The sequence below is a fragment of the Pleurodeles waltl genome, chromosome 11, assembly GCF_031143425.1.
Source record: "Pleurodeles waltl isolate 20211129_DDA chromosome 11, aPleWal1.hap1.20221129, whole genome shotgun sequence".
Taxonomy (NCBI): domain Eukaryota; kingdom Metazoa; phylum Chordata; class Amphibia; order Caudata; family Salamandridae; genus Pleurodeles; species Pleurodeles waltl.
This window is the reverse complement of record NC_090450.1, coordinates 472,949,005-472,972,641: the sequence shown is the minus strand read 5'-3', so window position 1 is coordinate 472,972,641 and position 23,637 is coordinate 472,949,005. Positions and strand designations below refer to the sequence as shown.

Sequence of the window (23,637 nt, the reverse complement as noted above, 5' to 3'; positions counted from 1 at the left end):
CTCACAGGGAGGAGATGATGGGACGTCGTCCTCCTCGGTACGCTCCCTGGCTACATCAATTAAACAATATGTGGGGAAGCATTTCAAGGCAGGCCAGTCTGGTGATCTCCTTAGTGCTGCAATGCCAAGAGAGATTAACAAGCACTCACAAACCACTGAATTTATTGTTCATGATGATCAGTATTACAGCCACACATTTACAGAGGCATTGCTCCCAGAACCGAGTGTCTTCCTCTCTAAAGCTGGCATATGTCACATTGTGCAAGCGCTATAATGTGTGTGAAAAATGGAATAAATAACAGTGGAACAAACGATAGTGCTGATCCGTTAAAATGTATTTCTTGTAAAGAAATAAGTAATGCTGAAATGGGGGGGGGGGGGGGCAGAGATAGAGAGGTGAGGAGATTTGAGGGCCTACATGAGAAGGAAAACAGTGATTAGTTTCATTCCTTGCAGACACCTTCGCTCGCTCATCCTCCTTAATGCTTGATGTCACTTTACTTCAGCAGAAATCTCTCCAAAGGAATGTTGGAAACAGTGCTACTGAATTACGACGCAAAAAGAAAAATCAAACTGTTACAGTCCCTAGCAACAGGGTTGAAAGAAAGAAATAGTACTATGCCCTTTTGGTGAGGCCGGTTGCAATGCCACCATAATCGGTTGCGTCATATGCAAAAGAGCAGGCTTCAGTCTTTGTGTCACATGCGCCTATGTTGATTAACAAAAAAACAAAAAAAAGAGGGGTCCCTAGCTTCTATAAGAAAGATTGATCATATGGTGTAGGCAGAATCTTGAGTAAAAGAAGTAAAAAATAAATCCCAGCCAAAAAGAAAGAAAAAAAGAGAAAAGTCCCTTTAAAACAGAAGGTAAATTTGAAAGATAAAAATATTAATAGTGGTCACCCTAAAGGAATAAATCAGGGGTGCTGAAGATCAACATTAAAAATAAAAAAATATATATATAAAAAGAAAAATAATCAACTGAAGGGAAAAAGGGAAAACAAATTGTTGAGATGAGAACAGAAAGTGAGGCAAGATAGTGGACCAGAGAATAAAAGGTTAAAGAACAGAAAATTGAGTAATCAAGGTAATGAGAGCACTAAGTGGCTTGTGAAAGGGAAGTAGAGGGATTAATAGAGTCAAAAAGAGGATCAGTTGAATGAAGTGATCTCGGAGAAGCCAAACCCTTCTCCAGGGCTTCAGGACTCCAACCCCTAATCTGTGTATTTTCATGGAGACTATAAAATAGAGGAAAAAGAAAAGAGTGGGCACAATTAGAGCCATTAAATAGAAGTAGTGTATTAAGTGTATTTCAGAGCTGTAAAAACCCTGCAGCTATCTTCTCAGAAGCTATTAGTAGAGTAGGGTTCTTGCAGCAAAAGGAGGGGAATGAAATTACAAAGATAGTGTGTAGCTGAAGATTGGAAAAGATCTGAGGATGAAGGAAGACAAAGTTGGAGTGAAGGAATTAGATTAATCACAGATGGATAGGTGGGGGAACCCAAGCGGCTTAATTCTTCCATTGCCACACTCCGTTATCGAAGGACCAATCAAAGGAAGTATGGAAGGTGAAGAAGAGCAATATTGAGGAAAACAATGTGGGAGATTGCTAATAAGAGCAAGCATTGGCATAGCCAATAGGTCTCACCTTTTGAACCTTATGGGTATTTAGCCATCCAGTACATTAAATTGGCAGATGGAACATACCATAGCTGACATTGTGCAACCATTGGTGCCCCCCTAAGAAGGCTCACCCAAACACGTCAAAAGTGTTCAAACAGTCACAGTGTAAGAAGAATGTTACGTTGGCATGAATCATGGTCTTAAAAGCAATACAGAGAGATCAATAAAACATACAATCATACTGGGCCTCTTGGTAGCTTTGTGTAAGCACAGTCTACCATTCCACTGTTAGAATAAGCAAGGCAATCCCCACATTAACTGGGTCTGTTAGCCCCAAACCAGCTTCATTACTTAAGTATCTATGTCCTTATGCCATTCTGTAACATACTGGCATAACTTTTACCAAATCCATGCCAACTGGTGCCTCAGCAATGGAAGAAGATGAAGCGTCCTCTCCACAATATTGTTAGGATACGCAATATCTAAATATCTGTTAATGATCGCCCATCAGGGAATCCTGGCACTTCGTAGTTGTAGCAACAGCCTTGTAGTACCAGAAGGATGGGTAGGTTTAGTAAATTAAATGACAAGTATACAAGGGGAAATTTGGGTTTTAACAGTTTTATTAAATGCAAGGTGTCCATGTGTGGGATGGAAGGAGACATGGCGGCCGTTCCAGTGCACTGCACCTTGATGAGAGACGGGCTGGCCTCCCAGTTGTAACTTCTTTAAGGACAGATCAGCAAACAAGAGAGGGTGATTTAAGTAAACTACATGCAGCAGGATAAGGCTTAAAATGTGACTGCAAGTACCAGGCGCCAACCATACCGAAAGCACGGTGGGCAAGGCTCTTAATTGGAAACAGTTGGAAAAAGGAAGCCAACTAAGTTCCCCTGGAGAGGAGCTAGCTTCCAAGCTGGAAGTCCAAGATATAAAGACTTACAGTGCAGTAAAGCCAAGACAAAACGCCTGAACCACAGACTGCCAGGAAGATTAAGACAGATGAAGAATACTATTGTTCTATTGCTCACTGATATTATTGAAAAGGGGCTGCGTCTTTGTCCTCTGCAATTTCATTCTTTGCCAAAAATGAGAGTAAAAATACAAAGTACAAAATGTGCAGAAGGATCCATTCAATTTACATAATATCCTGTTTAATTATAGCTTGTTTCAATATATCTCTTAATACAGCCGTTTCTTCATGCTTCTCAGTACTGCAATTTATAAGTGTTACAATTATGAACTTTAATAGTACTACATTTTCTAAACTGGAAACGTGAAAAGCTGAGTAAACCTTTTTGGGATTTGAATTCAAAACATACAGACCTCCAAGAATGTCTGCATCAAGCGCTTAACTAACCAAAGCACCTTCCTAGAGAGGGGCTTTGGGACCTCAAATAAAGTTTTGGATCCTGACGAAGAAGAGAAAGAGATGTAACTAAGTCACATTGCCAGTGTTTTCTGGGCTTTTATTCAAGGAAAGACACTGCCCTCCTGGGTTCTGTACGAATTAAAAATGACAGCAATAACCATGCATCCAAGGGCCCCCTCGAGTCTCTGTGCTCTGCTGCCACTGCATCTGCTGCACCAATGGTAACCTGCGCAAGCAGAGACAAATCTGATCACTTGTACCAGGGTAGCCCCCTGGGATGTGTACGATACCCATCTAGTTGGGCATATGCCACTGCATTGATGGGGCTTGCCCGAGAGTAAGAGAGGAGCTTAAGATGACAGAACATGCTTGAAACTGGCATCACCCAAGCTAGCGGGAGGAAACAGAACCAGGTGCATGTCTAAGACAGAAGGAAGCATGCCCAGAGGCCGCTGCTTATGTTTGAATGGTAGCGAGCGAACACCGCAAATGATGGAAATAAAATTAGGGAGGCAGATGGTAAAACATTAGCGTTGAATAAAGGGTGCCTTTCTTTGAGCAAATCCAGCAAGCAGAGTCTGCAGAAGAGCAAGACTTAGAGGAGAAGGGAAGGAGGCTGGGTGTATCTCACGCCCCTTACCTTCACCCCTACCCACTCATCCAGAACCTGAAGTGATCCAGTGTCCACCTTTGCATTGTAATAGCATTCAGGGCATCTCACACAACTAACAGCAGCTCCTGCCTGGCAACGCCAAACTTTGCACAGTGTTCTAGTGCTGTCCTCCCCCACTGTAGAGCAACACGTTCAAAATGTTAGCTGGATTGTAGCTGGAGGAGAGGACTCCTGGGGGGGAGAGGTATCTAACTCTCTCTCAGTAAAGGCAGGCCGAGAAATACAGCGGCAAGATAGAGGAAATGAGAACAAGCAGTGTTGTGGGAGGACATGGCACGAGGAGATTAAGTGACGTGCAAAGCTGTGGAGCCATCTGGTAACCATGCGTTGCAATGGCTGACCAGGATTAACCATGGACGCGTTGGGATGGACAACAAAAAAGAACAATGAGTGAAATCGCCTGGGTGTGAACCAAGCACCCAAAGGTGGGAGAATCCGAACCACTGCACCAATAAAAATCCAGCATTTCTAAATGGCACAACGAAGAACTTATGGCAATAGTGGGTGTGGTTAAAAGCCCATAGATTGAATACAGCATGGCTTGCAGATAGCACTGCACGCTGCCTAGGCTCAACCTAATCAACAATGATTGTATGAAGCATAGGGACAAGAACTACCAAAAAGGTGATAAGGATGATTAGATGGATGAAAATGAGGAGGATGGTCTAAGAGATAATGACTAGAAGGACAACTCCCCACGAGGCCCAACAGTAGTAAGGTGGAACACAAATGGAATGAAATGGTTAAAATCTACAGGACAGTTGTATCAAACTCTGGTAGAGAATGATTTGATTTGTCTCCAAGAAACTTGTGTGAGTGGGGAGATGATTACATTTAATAAGTTCCTTCAATCCGGTGTTGATGCAAAAAGAATTACGCTGGGGAACCTGTAATGGAGCTTGTGATTAGCTTCATTAAGTCTAGCCAAAGACATCAAACCTCTACCCTCTAAGTGCGAATGGTTGCATATATGTAAGGTTTATCTTTTTCACAACACTGCAAACTTTGAATTCTTGACTGTGATTAATGTTTATGTTCATCTGGGTGATCATAGTAAGAATTAGTTTCAACATTTCAACAGTTACACAAAGAAGACGTACATGTACAGATGGATACCCATTAGAAGTGGCCACTGCTTACAGTAATGCATTTTAATGCCAGAATTGAGCTGAATGGGGCTTGGAATAAAAGCTTTGAACCTTTGTCAGCCAACAGTGTGCTTAACACAATTTTTCCACCCAATAAGGCCCTTAATATGGATAAAAAGTGGGCTACGGTGATCCAAATCTTAGGCCTGGTTTGTGTAAATTACTGTTTTGGAAGTAATATAACAGAAGCCCAGACCTTTCAACTTGGTTCCCAGAAGTGCCCAGCTGATTACATGTTTGTACCTTTTTGGTATTTTTATTTGTTTATGGATTTCAGGGTACTCGAGGAAGACAGCAATGACCACCTCCTGATTCAGATGATATGCCAATTGAGACCTGTTATTGAAAATGAGAAGGAGATAATTATAGATATGACCCTGTCTAAAGAGTTAAAAACCAGACTTGAAGAAAGGGAGTTGGGATTGTTGTCGAACCTACAATTGGAAACTATTGGGGGGGGGGGGAGGGGGGGGTGCAAAAGCTAGCAAAGTCAGGTATAATTAAGTGACATAGTTAAAGGGAAAGTAACTGATTGTATAAAAGCAGACTTGGGGAAGATAAGAAAAGGGGGCATAACAAGACAGGGAAGGACCACACTAAACAGGTGGTATGACCGCAGTTGTCAGGACCTAAAAAAAAAAAAAAAAAAGAAAACTCACAAGGCAACAGGTGGAAACCCATAAAAGGTAGGGAGGATCAGCAAATTACGCAAACAATGCAAGAATACTATCAAAGCAAAGAAAATGGCCTTCTATAGCTCTAACTGGCAGAAAATGTTAGAAAGTCATTGAAAGCAAAGATACTAAAAGGTTTTGGAAATTGGTACACCGAGGAATGGGTATTACTCTACTGAGGTCTGACTGTATGGTCTCTGTCAGGAACACTGTGACAATTGTCAGTTTAATAAAACATAAGAGGAGGAAAGGACCTCTTTGACATGGTTAGCCCCACTTTTTGCCTGGTACCTGAAGTTATTTTGACTGAAAGTGCACTGGGTTCCTTCCAATCAGGTCCCCAGTGCCAGATCTCTTTCCCAAAACTGCACAATTGTTTCCCCAATTGGCAAACCCTTAAGCACCCTTTGTAAATCCCTAGTAAATAGTACCCCTGGTACCTAGGCCTGAGGTACCAAAGAGTCCCCAAGGGCTGCAGCATGAATTGGCCACCTTAAGGGACTCTCACCAAGCGCATGCCAGGCTGCCATTAAAGGCTGTGTATCTTGGTGCAAACAAAAGGGAAAACACGACATGCCACACATTCTGGTCCATATCCCCTAACACTGCATGCAAAATATGTAAGTCACCCGTACAGCAGGCCTGACAGCCCTCAGACAGGGTGTATTATATACATGAAGGCACAGCTGCAAGAGTGGATATGCCCCTGCTGTGTCTCTGTTGATTCTTAGACAAGTGGATAGGGAAGCCGTTTTAAATGCATGTGCTGAACACTGGTCAATAGGAGTTCCCCAGCTACATGATGGCTTCACTGAAGCTAGAGATGTTTGGTATCAAACATCTAGTGTTGATAAACCCACAGTGACTGATTTATCAGTACATACACCCAGAGGGTACCTAAAGGCGCCCCCTGAAAACCTACCAACCTCTGGTGTGCTCGCCGACTAGTGTGATCCTGCCTGCCACCACCAGACAGGACGTGGTACCAACCCCAACGGCTTGTCTGCATCCCTCATTAAAATCAGCACCAAAGTCGACTCATCCTGCAGCTGCGACTCCAGAAACCCAGGAGTAATGTCTACCTTCAAGAAAGACTCAAGACCTCCCGGAACAGTAGACCTGTTCTCCCTTAAACTCCAAGAAAGGAATCTGTAGCCTCCGGAACTGCCAAAACCAGACACCTGAAGCAACTATTGCATCCCATCACCTCTGGCCCAAGTTGAAGTGGGCCACTGGTGCCAACAAGGGTCCCCAGCCCTCCAGCATCCATTGTGGTTTCACCCCTCCTTAACTCCTGACAATGCCTGCAGACTCTGCACACAGCCCCTATCCTGCCTGCGTCCACTCCAGTAAGGAAAACCTGACACTTGAAGACACCTCTGCACCCGTTACCCCTGAGCCATAGAGGACCAAAGGTGCCTACCTATGCCCGAGCATTGTGAGGCCCAAGACCCACTGTTGGGTCCACCCAACTGGCTTCCTAGCTAGAGCCTGCAGCCTTTTTTCACAGTGACCGATTTCCACTGAAACACATTGGGCACCCAAAGCTGTTTTGCACCCTGCAACTGGCAGCCCCCATGCCACTGATGGTGTACTGCTGGTGCTGCTTTGGACCACCCCTGGAGATTAGTTTTGTGTAAGTCGCTGTACTCTACCTGTTTGCAGAACTTGTTTTTCCTCCCATAGGATAACACTGCAGAGCTCAGAAATTGCACAGTGTCCACTTTTGAAAGTTAAAAGCATTCCTATTTAAAAATTTACAAACTGGAATGATTTTTCTCTGATGCCTAAACATATATAAAGATACTTGCCATTTTTAGGCTGAGCATAGCAACGTGCAAGCACTGCTTTTCCAACGTGTTGGTCTCTATCTGGGCTTCACTGTTGCTCGTTTGTGGGCTTGCCTTTCAAACATCCTTTGTTATCATTGGTAAATGCTCTATGTTAAACCCTCTTGGGGGCGGTTTTGTTACCACCTTGGGGACTGACCCTGTTACATGGATAATTGCACGTTTACCCATATGTTTGACTGCGAGCTAACTTCTTTTCCTTTTGTGTCTCTCCTTCGCGCTCACGGCGGCCGTAGCGCTTTGAATCAGCTCGCTTATGTCAACTGTTTTACTTTTTATTTTTCATTTTATGGGTCTACTTCGCGCTCACGCTCATGGCGCCTGTGGCACTTTGAATCGGCTCTTCCATATAGTGCTTGCTGCTAGAACCTTGCTGCATTGTGGCGCTGTAAATCGTTGGTTTATCTAGTACTGGTGGGGCAATCTACAACCCACGATGGACAATTATAAACAGTGCAGAGTGTGTACATGTGTAAAATTACTTGGTACACTCGGATGGTATTGATTCCATCACACAAACAACATTTTTGTGGACAATTTCTTAAAGACCTAATTACGTAGTCAAGTCTGCAGTCACAGAACCAGACAAATCGACTGCCCCCCTCAGGTGTTGACAGGTTTATCAACAATTTATTAATAAAAGTGAAATGTAAATGTTTTTTGCAAGTCCAGTGTTACCTGCCCTAGTTATTTAGAGCAACTGTACCATTAAATGTACATTTACAAATGTATTGCTACATTTATAGCTAAAACTTTTTATCTTCTCAAGGATTATATTAACAGTTGCTGCAAACAGGGAAAGCACTCATTACACACAAGGACTTTTCTGGCGATTTAACCATACTGTGTAAATGTTACCGCTTGTATTCTGGTTTTGAGGAAATACCTTTTGTTAAAACAAGTACACATGAAAAAAAATAATCTGGCATAAACCATACAAGCAGAAGTGCAATGTGTAATATGCTACTTATCACCATTGATACCAGAAAGACATCATGGCCCTCTCAAAGCGTTACCTCCTGGCTGTTAAGAGCTTTTCCCACATCCATCAATGATATTTAATAGCAGGTTACACTTTGTGCATATATATATACAGGGAGTGCAGAATTATTAGGCAAATGAGTATTTTGACCACATCATCCTCTTTATGCATGTTGTCTTACTCCAAGCTGTATAGGCTCGAAAGCCTACTACCAATTAAGCATATTAGGTGATGTGCATCTCTGTAATGAGAAGGGGTGTGGTCTAATGACATCAACACCCTATATCAGGTGTGCATAATTATTAGGCAACTTCCTTTCCTTTGGCAAAATGGGTCAAAACAGGACTTGACAGGCTCAGAAAAGTCAAAAATAGTGAGAGATCTTGCAGAGGGATGCAGCACTCTTAAAATTGCAAAGCTTCTGAAGCGTGATCATCGAACAATCAAGCGTTTCATTCAAAATAGTCAACAGGGTCGCAAGAAGCGTGTGGAAAAACCAAGGCGCAAACTAACTGCCCATGAACTGAGAAAAGTCAAGCGTGCAGCTGCCACGATGCCACTTGCCACCAGTTTGGCCATATTTCAGAGCTGCAACATCACTGGAGTGCCCAAAAGCACAAGGTGTGCAATACTCAGAGACATGGCCAAGGTAAGAAAGGCTGAAAGACGACCACCACTGAACAAGACACACAAGCTGAAACGTCAAGACTGGGCCAAGAAATATCTCAAGACTGATTTTTCTAAGGTTTTATGGACTGATGAAATGAGAGTGAGTCTTGATGGGCCAGATGGATGGGCCCGTGGCTGGATTGGTAAAGGGCAGAGAGCTCCAGTCCGACTCAGACGCCAGCAAGGTGGAGGTGGAGTACTGGTTTGGGCTGGTATCATCAAAGATGAGCTTGTGGGGCCTTTTCGGGTTGAGGATGGAGTCAAGCTCAACTCCCAGTCCTACTGCCAGTTCCTGGAAGACACCTTCTTCAAGCAGTGGTACAGGAAGAAGTCTGCATCCTTCAAGAAAAACATGATTTTCATGCAGGACAATGATCCATCACACGCGTCCAAATACTCCACAGCGTGGCTGGCAAGAAAGGGTATAAAAGAAGGAAATCTAATGACATGGCCTCCTTGTTCACCTGATCTGAACCCCATTGAGAACCTGTGGTCCATCATCAAATGTGAGATTTACAAGGAGGGAAAACAGTACACCTCTCTGAACAGTGTCTGGGAGGCTGTGGTTGCTGCTGCACGCAATGTTGATGGTGAACAGATCAAAACACTGACAGAATCCATGGATGGCAGGCTTTTGAGTGTTCTTGCAAAGAAAGGTGGCTATATTGGTCACTGATTTGTTTTTGTTTTGTTTTTGAATGTCAGAAATGTATATTTGTGAAGGTTGAGATGTTATATTGGTTTCACTGGTAATAATAAATAATTGAAATGGGTATATTTTTTTTTTTGTTAAGTTGCCTAATAATTATGCACAGTAATAGTCACCTGCACACACAGATATCCCCCTAACATAGCTAAAACTAAAAACAAACTAAAAACTACTTCCAAAAATATTCAGCTTTGATATTGATGAGTTTTTTGGGTTCATTGAGAACATGGTTGTTGTTCAATAATAAAATTAATCCTCAAAAATACAACTTGCCTAATAATTCTGCACTCCCTGTGTATATATATATATATATATATATATATATATATATATATATATATATATACACACACACACACACACACACATACATACATATACATACACACACACACACATATATATTATACATAGACATATAGACATATGTATGTATATTTTTATATTTACCATTGGTTGGAATCTGACGGTCATGATGTGACCATACTTTTTTAAATAAAAAAAAAAGTTTCCCTATTTTTTGTGAAAAGACAACCGTACTGGAGTGGTTAATTCTGAGAGCTGAAATGCTTCGGGGGCAGACAGCTAAACAGGCCTTCTTGCATGGGTGCACACTTGCCTAAAAGAAATGTACATGTGCTCAACTGGTCAATCTGCAAATGGAAAGGATGCTTGGAACCGGTACTGGCTTTAGTTGATGGAATCACCTGAAGCATCGTGATAACACAGAATTTTCTTTTTAAGTGGTATTGCAAGAGAGTTACCTGCTGAGCTGACAAGTGTGTGCTTTTAAAGCAGAATTATAAAAACATTTGCACTATGTACATTCGGGGTATTTATAAAATATATGTTATAGAAGCACATTTTCATTTTAAAACATTTGCGTATTTTGTAGCAGCCTGATACTGCGTGCAATGCAAGTTTAAAATATTATTCGCAGTGTTTTCTGTCCAGGACTGGGACCTCATTGTACTAAACACACTCAAGTCACTGTTCTCCATAGCACCAAGTAGGATTCAATTCTGTGGCTCTCGGGTTACACAAATAGACCTCTGCAGTGTATTAACCAATAGATGTTTCATAATATGCTATAGTCCATTTTCCACTGATTAACCTAACTTGGAATTATGTGGCAGAAAGGACCAAAATTGCGGCAGAGTTGATAAATTAGTGTGGAAAAAGCTCCAACTCAAGTAAATGCGAAACCGGTTGCATTGTATAGATTGGTGTGGATCTCCTTTTTGAGTCGTGTGTTTCATTTATTGATTATTGTGTGTATTTGTGGATGTCTTGCACTCCTCTGTGTTAAGCATAAGTCTGCTTGACCCCACTACCTCCAAATAGAGCCCTTTGGGTTTGCATAGCAAGCTCATCTCCACTCACTGGGGAACACCTGGACTCTTTACACAGTATATCTAGTTATTGACATACCACACAAAGAACCAGATTCCCACAATAAGGCTAGAAAAGGTTTTTGATTAGCTGCAGCACGAAGATATTCTCACTGGAAATGTGCTCAACCATTCCTAAAGACTATGTTCAAACAGGTTTTAAAGCTATTTACAAGTGTTTCAGGAAATGGAGTTCAAGATGGCGGCTGCCATAAGGTACAAACTAAAGTAGCGGTCCAGTCTTTTAGCATGAGCTAAGTATGCAGTTTATAATGTGCATAATCAACAGCACAATTCAACTTAAGCTTCTGAGGCGATTGTAGTAGCTCTTCTTCGTGCCTCTTCTGAAACGCACCTATGACAGTAAAGTAGCTTTTTTCCTCGACGCTTGGAGAAAACGTGTCAGCCTTGCATCAGCTATGAAGCATATATTCAAGAATTCAAGCAGAAAGGAAGATTACAAGAGAATTTGACGATATTTTTTGGTAGTGTCTCAGTCACCTCACGCTCAGGTCAGCAAGTCGTTCATTATTTTTTAGATTGGAACATCACATTGTTTTAAAACTAGATTTTATTGAAATGTGGAGTGATTGAGTCAGAAGGCTCTGAATTATTATTATTTTTTATCTAGGATAGAGTTTTTTTGTAGTCATCTATTCATTAGGATCTCTTTTGAAGATGATTAAGAAAAGACTGAAAAATGTTGAAATTATATAGTATTATGGGGAGTGTCCCGTTTTAAATAATTTATTGAGGGTAAGTAGTTTTTGAGAGAAGAGAACATTATGTAGTTGAAAACTTGATTTTAGAAATTAGTTATGAAAGATTGTTTTCTTCACCTGTTTTATGGGCTATGGTCTGAATAAACGTATGTTATGAATGCAACTATGTTGACACCTGCCTCAAATGCCGAATAATAACTGGGGGAGGGCGGTCTCTCTCTCTTGGGAGACATAGATTCTGGCAAGAGAGAGTGCATAAATTGAAATTGCTGACAGATATGAACATGCAACCATCGGTTTGATTGTGTCTGCTAGGTTTATCCCATGCAGCAAAACCACTCCAGCAATGTTTCAAATTGTAGAATTGGGTCTAGTACTGGTTAAGAAGAAGACTGCCATGAAGTGGAACAAGCACATAGGCCGGACTATACAGGCCTTGAAAGCGGAACTGTTTAAATGGTTGAAGCAAAATATGTGGTACAGAAACAAATACAATACCAAACAGGTGAAAGTGGTGGGGCACTTGTGTGGGAGGCGGTGCTAGTACAGCTGGAACAATAAGTTGGGGAAGATGATTAACAAAATGTACAACGAGACAGAGGACATTTAACATGAAACATTAAAATTTACAGTTAAAATAGAAAGAGGGGAAATGAGACAACATTGTTTCAGTGTAAACTGAAATGTCACCATTGTTTGATGTTGGCTAAATTATAATGATTAAGATGTTGGTTGCAAAAAAGGAGGGATGGGATGTTGGTTGGAACTATTATTAAATGGATGTCATGAAACCACAATAAAAATATATATAAAAAAAATCCTAAAGTCAACATTTCAGTACTGGATGTAAGCAATCAAAGTAACCTTCAAAGCCTTCTGATAAAAGAAATTAGATGTGACAGGTTGTTGAATTGACTCCTTCACAAATCAATTCATCATTTTACCTTCACTAGTGACTTTCCAATGATTCAAAACTATATTTTTATGCTTATATACCAGTTATTCTCTTTCCAAACAATCTAACCTTTAACTGACGTTAGTTACATGGTTTTGTCAGAAAAATAATTCTATAGATGCACCATCTCTACAAAGTTGAGTATTTGTTAGAATCATTGTCACTTCCGGCCACTTCGAATAGTAGTCAATATAACACAAGAGCAAAAGACTCTTTCCACAGGCCTAGCTAAAACAACATAACCAAACTATCACTATTGCTACACACAACACACTCACAAATACATCTTGATATAAATGCCCAGCCATCAAAAATATTATCTTCAAAATCTGTGTTGTTACCCGACACTTAAGCGCTCTCTATGGCCAATATGGACAAATTTCATAAGAAAATTCCAAACCACCACACCATCCTCCCTTGCATTGACCTCGACATTTACACAGCACCAGATTTTCACCATTCCTTGTTAATCCCCAAAACTCCATCTTTTATCATTTCAATATTCAACAATTCTTCTGATATACACTCTTGTAGGACCTCACTGACTCTATAGTACTTAACCTTACAACTTCTCACTTCCGCTCATCACCACTGCAACAATCATAAACATCAACTAAAAGCAGTCTAGACACACTCTAAGGTCATTTGTTTTCAGGCACAGATTAGATTTCATACCAAAACGCTAGTTTTTTTAAACTGCTAATCTTGGGTCAATTTGGAGACTGCACATTGACCAAAGGTTTGTAGTCAGTTTTACTAACTTCTGTAGAAGAATATATATCCAAAATAAAGGAGAGATTAGAATGACTGGTAGAAACAAAGCAGACACAAAAAGCAACTTTTGCAAATGACAAAAATGTCTCTCTCCCAAATTTTCCACACTCAACTCCAAATCTAGCATTTCAATTATTCTCCCTTTGACAGAGAGTGCCACACCAGGACCAAAAGATAACGCTGATATATACCTTAGTTTTCCGGAGCTATTTTAACTTTTGATGCAATTGAGTATTTTCAAGTCGCAATAGCTCTCCAGTTTACTAAGGTCCACCTTTATAGGGCCAAATACGGCAAATTGGACCTCAGATCCTTATTTCAAACTTCATAATGTGTCCAGCAAAAAAGGTGTGCGCCATTAATTAGCAGAAGATACATTTTACATACATTCAAAGTCAGCCAAACATGATAGAAAATTAAATAGTGCACTTCTTAAACATGTTGCTTTGATGAGTCCAAATAAACTGTTTAATCCCTCGGGCGCGTGGATGTAACGGCTACGACCTGGGCAGCACTGCTCAGGGGCCCAGGACGTAACCGCTATGTCCAGACAGGGGCCCACAGGGAACACACTAGTGCTCCCCCCAGGGCCTGGCAGCCCCCTCCCCAGGGCCCATCCCCTTCCAACCCCGCCGCCCCTGTGGCACCTGATGACGTCAGCGCGCGATCACACGCTGACCTCAGAGGCTGCCCCCACAGCTTCTGGCACGGATCGGTGGAGAAATGCAAAAGCATTTCTCTTCCGATCACGTGGAGGAGGCGAGAGAGGCATGAAAGGAGAGGAAACGCCTTTCCTATCCTTTCATGTCTGTCAGCATTTCTGCTGCCCGATCGCGATGCGATTGGGCAGCAGAGATGCCCACTAGACACCAGGGAGATTTTTTTGTTTGTTTATGGCATAGGGGGAGCGGCCACTTGGGCAAGGGCCGCTCCGCATGGGGGCAATTTATTTTTAGGCCATTTCACCCCCCTACCCCCCGGGGGCAGATCAGCCTTTTTTTATTAGACCAATCTGCCCCCACGGGGGGCAGACACTACTTGACACCAGGGAGTTTAGCAGAAAGCATACTTGATGCCAGGGAATTAAAAAATATATATAAAATAGTTGGGGTGTAGCTACCAACCCATATGGGCCTGGTTATGCGCCCACCCCAACTGAAGGGGGTAACAGTCTTTCAGTTCTCCCTCTGCACACTAAAACATCTTATCCCACGGCAAGCAAGAGGACATTTGATTATTTTGGGTTTTGGTTTTACATTTGGGCCATGAGGGCTTGGCTAACTCTCAAAATCGTCCCACTTGGAAGGGTGAGGAGTGCACTTTTTGGACTTTGGGATGCTGTCATGTAGAAAAATCCACAAGACCTAGACACATCTGAAAACTAAACATCTGGGTGATTCCAGGGTGGTGTGCTTTACATGCACCCGCACCATTTTCCTACCCACAATGCCGTGCAAACCTCCAACTTTTCTGGAAATCACACATTTTTCCCACATTTTTGTGATGGAACCTTCCGGAATCCACAAAATTCCTACCACCCAGCATTGTCTCATGTATACTGATAAAAATTCTGTCAGTCTAAAAATTATTTTTTTCCCCCCAAACTGCCCTTCTGGACCCTCTTTGGTTCCCCCTCAATTTTGACATGTTTTTGGCTCTTACCTGTCACGGGCACAAGTAAAGTATCATTTTTACTGGGAAATAAGGGAACAATGGGTGGTGGGAAATTTGTCATGGTGCGGTGATCCCACACAGAAATGTGGTAAAAATGTGATTTTTTAGCAAAATTTGAGGCTTGCTGAGGATTCTGGGTAAGAAAACATTGGGGGATCCACGCACGTCACACCTCCCTAGACTCCCTCGGGTGTCTAGTTTTCAGAAATGTCTGGGTTTGGTAGGTTGCCCTAGATGGCTGCTGAGCCCAGGACCAAAAACGCAGGTGCCCCCCGCAAAAACAGGTAGTTTAGTATTTGATCATTTTGATGTGTCCACATATTGTTTTAGGGCATTTCCTTTCGCGGGCACTAGGCCTACCCACACAAATGAGGTACCATTTTTATCGCTTGGGGGAGCGCTGGGTGAAAGGAAATTTGTGGCTCCTCTGAGATTCCAGAACGTTCAGTCACCGAAATGTGATGAAAAAGTGTTTTTTTGGCCAAATGTTAAGGTTTGCAAAGGATTCTGGTTAACAGAACCTGGTGAGAGCCCCACAGGTCACCCCATCTTGGATTCCCCTAGGTCTCTAGTTTAAAAAAATGTACAGGTTTTGTACGTTTCCATAGGTGCCGGCTGAGCTAGAGGCCAAAATCTACAGCTAAGCACTTTGCAAAAAACATGTCAGATTTCAATGTAAAAATGTGATGTGTTCATGTTGTGTTTCCTGTCGCGAGCATTAGGCCTACCCATGCAAGTGAGGTACCATTTTTATCGGGAGACTTGGGGGAATGCAGAACAGCAAAACAAGTGTTATTGCCCCTTGTCTTTCTCTAAATTTTTTCTTTCCAAATGTAAGACACGGTGTAAAAAAGAAGTCTATTTGAGAAATGCCCTGTAATTCACGTGCTAGTATGGGAACCCGGATTTCAGAGATGTGCAAATAACCACTGCTTTTCAACACCTTATTTTGTGCCCATTTTGAAATACAAAGGTTTTCTTGATACTTATTTTCCACTCTTTATATTTCAGAAAATGAATTGCTGTATACCCGGTATAAAATGAAAACCCATTGTAAGGTGCAGCTCATTTATTGGCTCTGGGCACCCAGGGTTCTTGATGAACCGACAAGCCCTGTATATCCCCGCCACCATAAGAGTCCAGCAGATGTAATGGTATATTGCTTTCAAAAATCTGACATTGCAGGAAAAAGTTACAGAGTTGAGAAAAATTTCAGTTTTTTTCACCTCAATTTCATTATTTTCTATATTTCAGCTGTTATTTTCTGTAGGAAAACCTTGCAGGATCTACACAAACTACCCCTTGCTGAATTCAGAATTTTGTCTACTTTTCGGAAATGTTTAGCTTTCTGGGATCCAGCTGGGAAGATGGTGATTTTAGCACCGCAAACTCTTTGTTGATGGCATTTTCAGGGGTGGGGGGTGTAGAATCACAAGCCTTCTTCTGCAGCCCCTTTGCCCATTTTTTTTTTTTTTAAACTAAAGTTTCACTGTATTTTGGCCAATTTCTTGGTCTCCTTCAGGGGAACCCACAAAGTCTGGGTACCTCTAGAATCTCTAGGATGTTGGAAAAAAAGGACGCAAATTTGGCGTGGGTAGCCTACGTGGACAAAATGAAATGAGGGCCTAAGCGCGAACTGCCCCAAATAGCCAAAAAAAGGCCTGGCACCTTAGGGGAAAAGGCCTGGCAGGGAAGGGGTTAAAAAGAAAACCAAAATACACTACAGTCATTTGATTCTAAACACCGCCCCCCCCAACAAGTCAACAATGTTGATCTCACCACTTACCCAGTAAAACTTTACTAATAGTTTACAATCATGTTTTTCAAATCTTCATTCAACAGAAATGGCCGCTGCTCCCAACTCCAAAGTCAGCTTACGCCCACTACAACAATCCCACGCCTCCAATCTCATCCTACACTCACGTCTCTACAGCCACCTTCCTTTGTTAACATGATTTATTTCTGTTAGGTATATCAATATTAGGCCTCACTGGTGCAGCACTCCTGGGTCTCTTACTATCTTGTTGATCAATACAAGTGTGTCCTTTTGCTTCTTAGCTCCAAAGGATTAAGTGTCCCGCATGACTGCCTTTAGCACCTCCTCCCTCTACACAAACTCCACTGATGACATTACCCCCTTATAAGTTTCCTCATCCAACCGTTTGTGTAGTTAGATGGCTGGCCAGAAGCTACCTAAAGCTCATCTGCAAACACAACCGAAATCCTTTACTTGCCTTAATCACAGTCCTCTACACCAGTGGTCCTTAACTTGTGGTCAGAGGACCCCTGGGACCACAAGACCTACTTGGGGGGGTCCCTGTTTGTTTTACAAAATTAAATACTAAAATTAATAAAGTATATACAAATAAAGAAGCACAACTGAAAATGTAGAATTTTTTTATATTGGTTTGTGAATTAAAAATCTTTCAATATTTAAGCATTTGTTTGGCCTATACTGGTTTGTATATTTTTGTGCATTGTTTTGACTTTCAAAACATAGAAATTGCTGCGGCTGGGGGTCCCCGGCTTCCAATAATGACTCTGTAGGTGTCTCCAGATTCCTGTAATGAATCAATGGGGATGCACAGAAGTGAAAAACTTAAGAACCGATGCCCTACACCACTTCAAATATATCCTCCTGAATAACTGTACAACTTAACTCCACCTCACCGGCCACTCTTCTTCAACCCTAAGAGATGCACTAGTTATCAGTAAGAAGGACTACTGCAACAGGAGATTCCATGATCTGTATACCTTCTCTCCAACAAAAAGGTTTTGAAATAAGCACTATCTGGCCTCACATAATTCTACTTCAAAATACCTACTTAAAGCAAGCTGTTTAAACATGGATAATGGCTCTTATGCCAACTATTTTTAACTAGCATACATAAACTCACCATCAGTTACCTTTTGCAGACCATCTCCTCTCAAGCAGCCCACACAACCATATACCAATAATGCATAACTTCCATCTTCCTGCACCAACAGGCCCTGTACCATATCAGTGCTGTGCCCCTCCATGCTAACATCCACCCTAATCTCAGGGGGTATGAGCCTAGCACATCTTAATATTGACACTCAAAGCACATAATATACATAACTCACAAAGTTCTTTGTGTCATATGGCTCCCTCTCATACCCCATCAAGCAAAATCAATGCATCAATATCAGCACTTTAGCGTAAATATTTAAAGCATGATTAAACTGTAGGTAGAACCATCTGAGTTGATCTGGTTTTGTCTTATTCATTATATAGTATCAGAGGTAAACTGGTGACTTATCACCCATCATTTAGGTGCTTAAGGTATATGACAGACTTCTTACCCATCATTAAGGTGCCTTATGTTTCGCCTAATGTAACCCTCAGTGCAATGTGTGATATTGCGATGCTTGACAAATACACAAAATATTTCTGTACAAGAAGCCAAAGTGGAGTGGCACTGCAATGCAAAATCCACTGTCAAAATCCTTATTTTCATATATCTTGTTTGCCTGCAGCACTGTAAAAAAGGTTCTTTTTTCTTCCTTGGGTTGTGACAAAAACATGCCTAACACACTGATTTGATCAGGAGGACAGCATGTCCCTCTTTTAAGGCATAACTGTATAACTGTTCTACTGTGAAAACAGAACCAAATGACGTGGTGCAGCTGCAGTGGCCCATGCAACTGATGGCTGGTGAGATTATGCGGGAGGAGTAGGACAACCTGAGATGAATTAGGCTACGGTGATGTGTTGGGTTGGTTGTGGTCAACCAGGGCACCGTCAAGGGATTTGGGCAGGTTAGCACGCGTTTCTAAGCTAAGCAGGAGTAGGTATATCCAGCCCAGGTGCGAGCAGCTAACTTACGCCCCACAGTTGCCACTCTGGAGTGTGCCCGAGATAAAGGCCTTGCTAGAGACATATGATTTTGCTCTGTGGCAACAAGCAGGGGTGTCCCACATAGGTGACTTGTATGACAAGTGCACTCTGCGTGTGCTCTTTTCAGGACCTACAGAACACCCATGACCTAGCTGCTGTTCTTTTTGTGGTCTACAACGCGATAGTCAGGGCCACCTGGAGGTGGGTGCTGTTGCCCGTCTCAATGGTAGTTTCACGGAGTATCGGGACTGGGCTGCCCTCACCCCCAATCTTGCCAGGGGTTCCCAGTTGAGTTGCTCTATTTTTTCACCCCCTCATCCCACAATTTAGATGTTCCTCACATGACATCAAGATCATGTTCATGCACAAAAGCCACCACCGTTTGTAGCTGTTCTTTTCTTTGTTACTCTTTTGATAACTGTATATCTTAGACACCATATATACAGAGAACATAGACATGGTTTCCACGGTTTCCTGCTTCCTCTGAACCACACATAGCCAAGTAGACTGCTATAGATCCTTGGCCAAACAGTGATGTTGTCTTGGTTCTGGTACAGTCATCACCGTGAATTCCAGTGCTAATAACATACTTAACTGTCATGCATGAGACCTGATGTAATTTGTGAAAATGCCAAAGAAGAAATATGTTTTGTTAAAATAAAGGGTACCAAATGACATGTTGCTGTCCAAAACTCACCCGCTCCCACATGCGTCCCGGAAAAGCTGCTCTTTCAATCACTTTCATGTACAAGTAGCACAGACCTAAGGGAAGGAGAACATAATTACTACAGGGTTTAGGTCAACAGATTTTGTTCTCCAGCTGAAATGCAGTGTTCAATTCCCAGAGTACATAAAAAGAAACACACTTTGCAATACGTTAGATTAAAGTGATATGACCTCTTAATAATTCAAGAGTATGGTTTCCTCAGTTTATCAAAAAGCAGCCTTCTACTCATAAAAAAGACAGAACTGGAAGAATATGGTTTAATATTGGGAAGAGTAATGATCATTCTTTTTTTTTTTGTAACTGTTAAAGTGAAAGAGAGGCTTCTGCCGTACTATTAGAAACAGATACAAAAATGTCCATATGTATTACAATAACAAAATTTGGAGGAGATAACTGAAAAGAAGTGGAATATGCAGTGATGATAAAAAACGCAGCCGAAAGAGAGCAGTAGTTGATAGCAGCAGTATCAATTTGGACCATGATGAAAGTTGCCCGATTTTAATAATGACCATATAAACTTTTTATAAAATGAAGAAAGACAGACATGTACCTTGCTTTAGAAAACAGCTGTCACATTACTATTACCCTTTCAATGGCACTAATTTTATCAAAAAAGCTTTGGGGACCGCGCCATGTTTCATTTCTGTGAACTCATATCTGCAGCAGGTTTATTAACACATTGACCATTTTCATCTCTTCTTTAAGGTTTACCAGTAAACACCAGCTGGGGTGCGGTGGGGGCTAAAGTTGCTAGTTGTGTGTTTAATCAGACAAGAAACAGGAGTTCTGCATCATAGGGTCTTCATTCATAGTCACAAACAGAAATATCCCATCTACACATGGGATCCCACAACACTTTTACCATACATATGAACATTACAATAAATTGGGAAAAAAACATACCATTCATTACTACCTATCTAAGGTTGAGTTTACCAAGATTTGGAGTTTTTTTTTTTAAATGAAATCTATTCAAGAAAATTGTTACACAAAACAACCTTTCAATGAACTTTCAAAGCTTCTCTGCAGATTATGCCCACAAGGTCACTCTTCAGAAGTAAATGTCAGAAATACTATGAAATGTGTTTATTCCAGTTGAGAAGGTATCTGCTCTACAAATGATGTGTTGCTAACTCCAAGTGGCGCACAATCCAACTGCAAGTCATGTCTATTTTCTGAGTCCATGGCCTCATGCACGTTCATAATTCTGAACACCAGGATGCACATGTGCACACTAAAACAATGTTGGGAAGATCAGTGGATTCAGAATTGGGACTCCTGGGGTGATCAAATTCTTCTACTCCATGAAGCCTTACAGTCTCCAACATTGTGGAACTTTCGTTGCAGCCTCCTTTATGGAGTACATTTCCATCAGGATTCCCAAAGGCAGAAAACCGTAATGCACACACCGTTGACTGGCACGGTAGATCACCTTGGCAATCTAACAGTACAGAACATCTGGTCAAAGAAGTAGGCACATCTTGTCAACGTTTTGGAGCACAAGGTGGTTTTGTCAGGCCCATCAAGTCATTCTCTGCCAGACAAAATTCTATTTAAAAAAGACAACAGAACCTCAATGAGTTACTTTAACAGACTAGGTGGAACGAGGTATATGATTTTGTTGCAAGAAGTACAAAGAACCTAAAAAGTTGTTAATTCCAAGAGATCTTACCACTGGAGACTGTGTCTGCAAGGGACACAGAATAGTTAATTGCATGCTCTAAGCAGACTATAAGAAGAAAACCACAAGTGTAATTTAAATGAGGACGTTCTAATAGACATCTTTACTGATTGGGACGTACCACGAACAGATTTGCAATGACGGCCAACATGAAATACCAAGACTTTGCATCCAGTTACTCATAACCAAGGTGCTTAGAAAATGCCCTTACAACGAACTGGTCAAAAAGTTTTCTGAATGTCGTTCCCTAGACTCCTCTAATCCCTACCTCTCTGCAGAGATTCAAGGAAAAAGCCAAGATGATCCAGATAGCAACATTGATCCTACCTGCACAAGAATCACCATGACAGTGTTTGTACATTGACCTACTTCATCTGTCAAAAAAAAAAAAAAAAAAAAAAAAATCACAAGAGGTTGCTGTGCAAAGCGAAACCTTTGGCGAAGTACTTCACTCAAATCTAACATCCTCTAATTTGGCAGTACAGCTTCTGAATGCGTTCAATATAGAGATTAACCTACCAGGAGACTGTGTGCCCATTATTAGAGAAACAAATTTGCCAGCTAGTAGCCACATATCATCTTAAATAGAATTTTTTTTTTTTTTTTTTTTTTTTTTTTTTTACAAAAGGTGCCAACAAAAAGACCTTGACCCCATATGTTGCCAAGACGAGGCAGTACTGCTTTTACCTGCTGCAGCCAGGCAAAGTGTGGACTTCAGTTCTTCTTGATTAAACCTCACCTGTCAGCTATTATAGTGTGTGGAAAGTCTCCATCTCAGAATTGTTCATGATCTCAGACATTAAGGACTTCTTAGAAGAACGGATTATAATTTTCCCTTCAATTTGGAAACCTTTGCCTGTTTAGGAGCTTAATATGGCCGTACTGAACCTGTCACAACTTTGTGAGCCTACACACAAAGCTTTCTTGCAGAGCATCATTCATGGAGACAGCTTCTTTATAATTGCCACTAACTGCAAGCCCTTTCTGCATAGCAAGAAAGCACACAATACTCCATCTTTATTGAACAGCTATGATAACTCATCCTTCTTTTGCACTAAACGTAGTATAATAATTTCACTTAAATCAAGCTACCTCCATGCCAGTAGTCTTTAAAAACACTGCCACCAGTGGGAAAGTGTTACATACTCTAGACATAAGATTCCAAAATTTTACTTTGACCAGATTAAGGACATTAGGAAGAGTTCCCAAGCATTTGTGAACTATGGTCCAGTAAGAATAGATATAGGAATCTCCTTTCCCAATAGAGTGGAAACACAGGTACAGCACAAGGCAATACTGTTAAGAGACAGATGGTAGAAAACAAATCAATAGTTGATCAGGCTGATATTAGAAACCTGTTCATGAAGAGTACAAAATGTTTCTCTACATTACTGGATGTTTCAATTTTCATCTCCTTTTTCAGGAACGCAGAGGTAAGATTGCTATTCTATTTTAATTTTAATGACTACCAAATGAGAACCTACAATGCAGAAGTCAAAGTTACTTAATTGTAATGCTAGTTCTGCCACATAGAAACAGTAATTAAAGCCGTAAACGTGCTTCCCTTCTCCCCTGTTTTAAGTAACCAGAACATAAACACTGACGGTTAGAAGATTTCCCCAGAATCTTCAGTGAGGATGCTGTCAAAAGTAATGGTGCTCTTAAGCAACTGCATGTACAGGGCATGATGAGATTGGGAAGCTGGTTGTTCCTTAAAGGAGCAGTGTCCTAATTTTAAACTTTGCAGCACACAGTGCATCTTGATGTGTTTTTCGTTAGTTTGCACGTTTCTCAAGATTTATGGTGCAGCAAGGTGCTAGTTATACAGAAGGGTTGTTTCATGATGTTATGTTATAAATTCCTTATAGAATGCATGATCACCAATCATCTGGGCGCTTAAAAACAATTCACTGTCTGAATGGGATTAAAATGAAAATTACTTGCTCTCATAAATCTGTTTGAATAGCCAAGTCTTTAAAGATGTGTAAATAAACTGTAAATCCCTTTCATGATGGAGTTTTCCTGGCAACGAGTTCCAGATAATGGGGGCAACTGCTGAGAAACTCAGACCACCCAACCTACATTTCTGAAATTTAGGGGCAGTGAGACAAATTGCATGTGTTGATCTCCAATTGCGTATGGGGTTATGTTTCTT

General features: G+C 41.3%; 1 protein-coding gene across 1 annotated transcript in view; it reads right to left on the bottom strand.

Moving 5' to 3' along the window:
* Positions 1 to 23,637, bottom strand: part of MAK16 (MAK16 homolog) — a 172,812-nt gene that overhangs the window by 123,777 nt on the left and 25,398 nt on the right. The window contains exon 4 of the mRNA XM_069213813.1: positions 19,772 to 19,836. Coding sequence (XP_069069914.1) covers positions 19,772 to 19,836 — 65 coding nt within the window. The remainder of the gene's footprint in view (positions 1 to 19,771; positions 19,837 to 23,637) is intronic.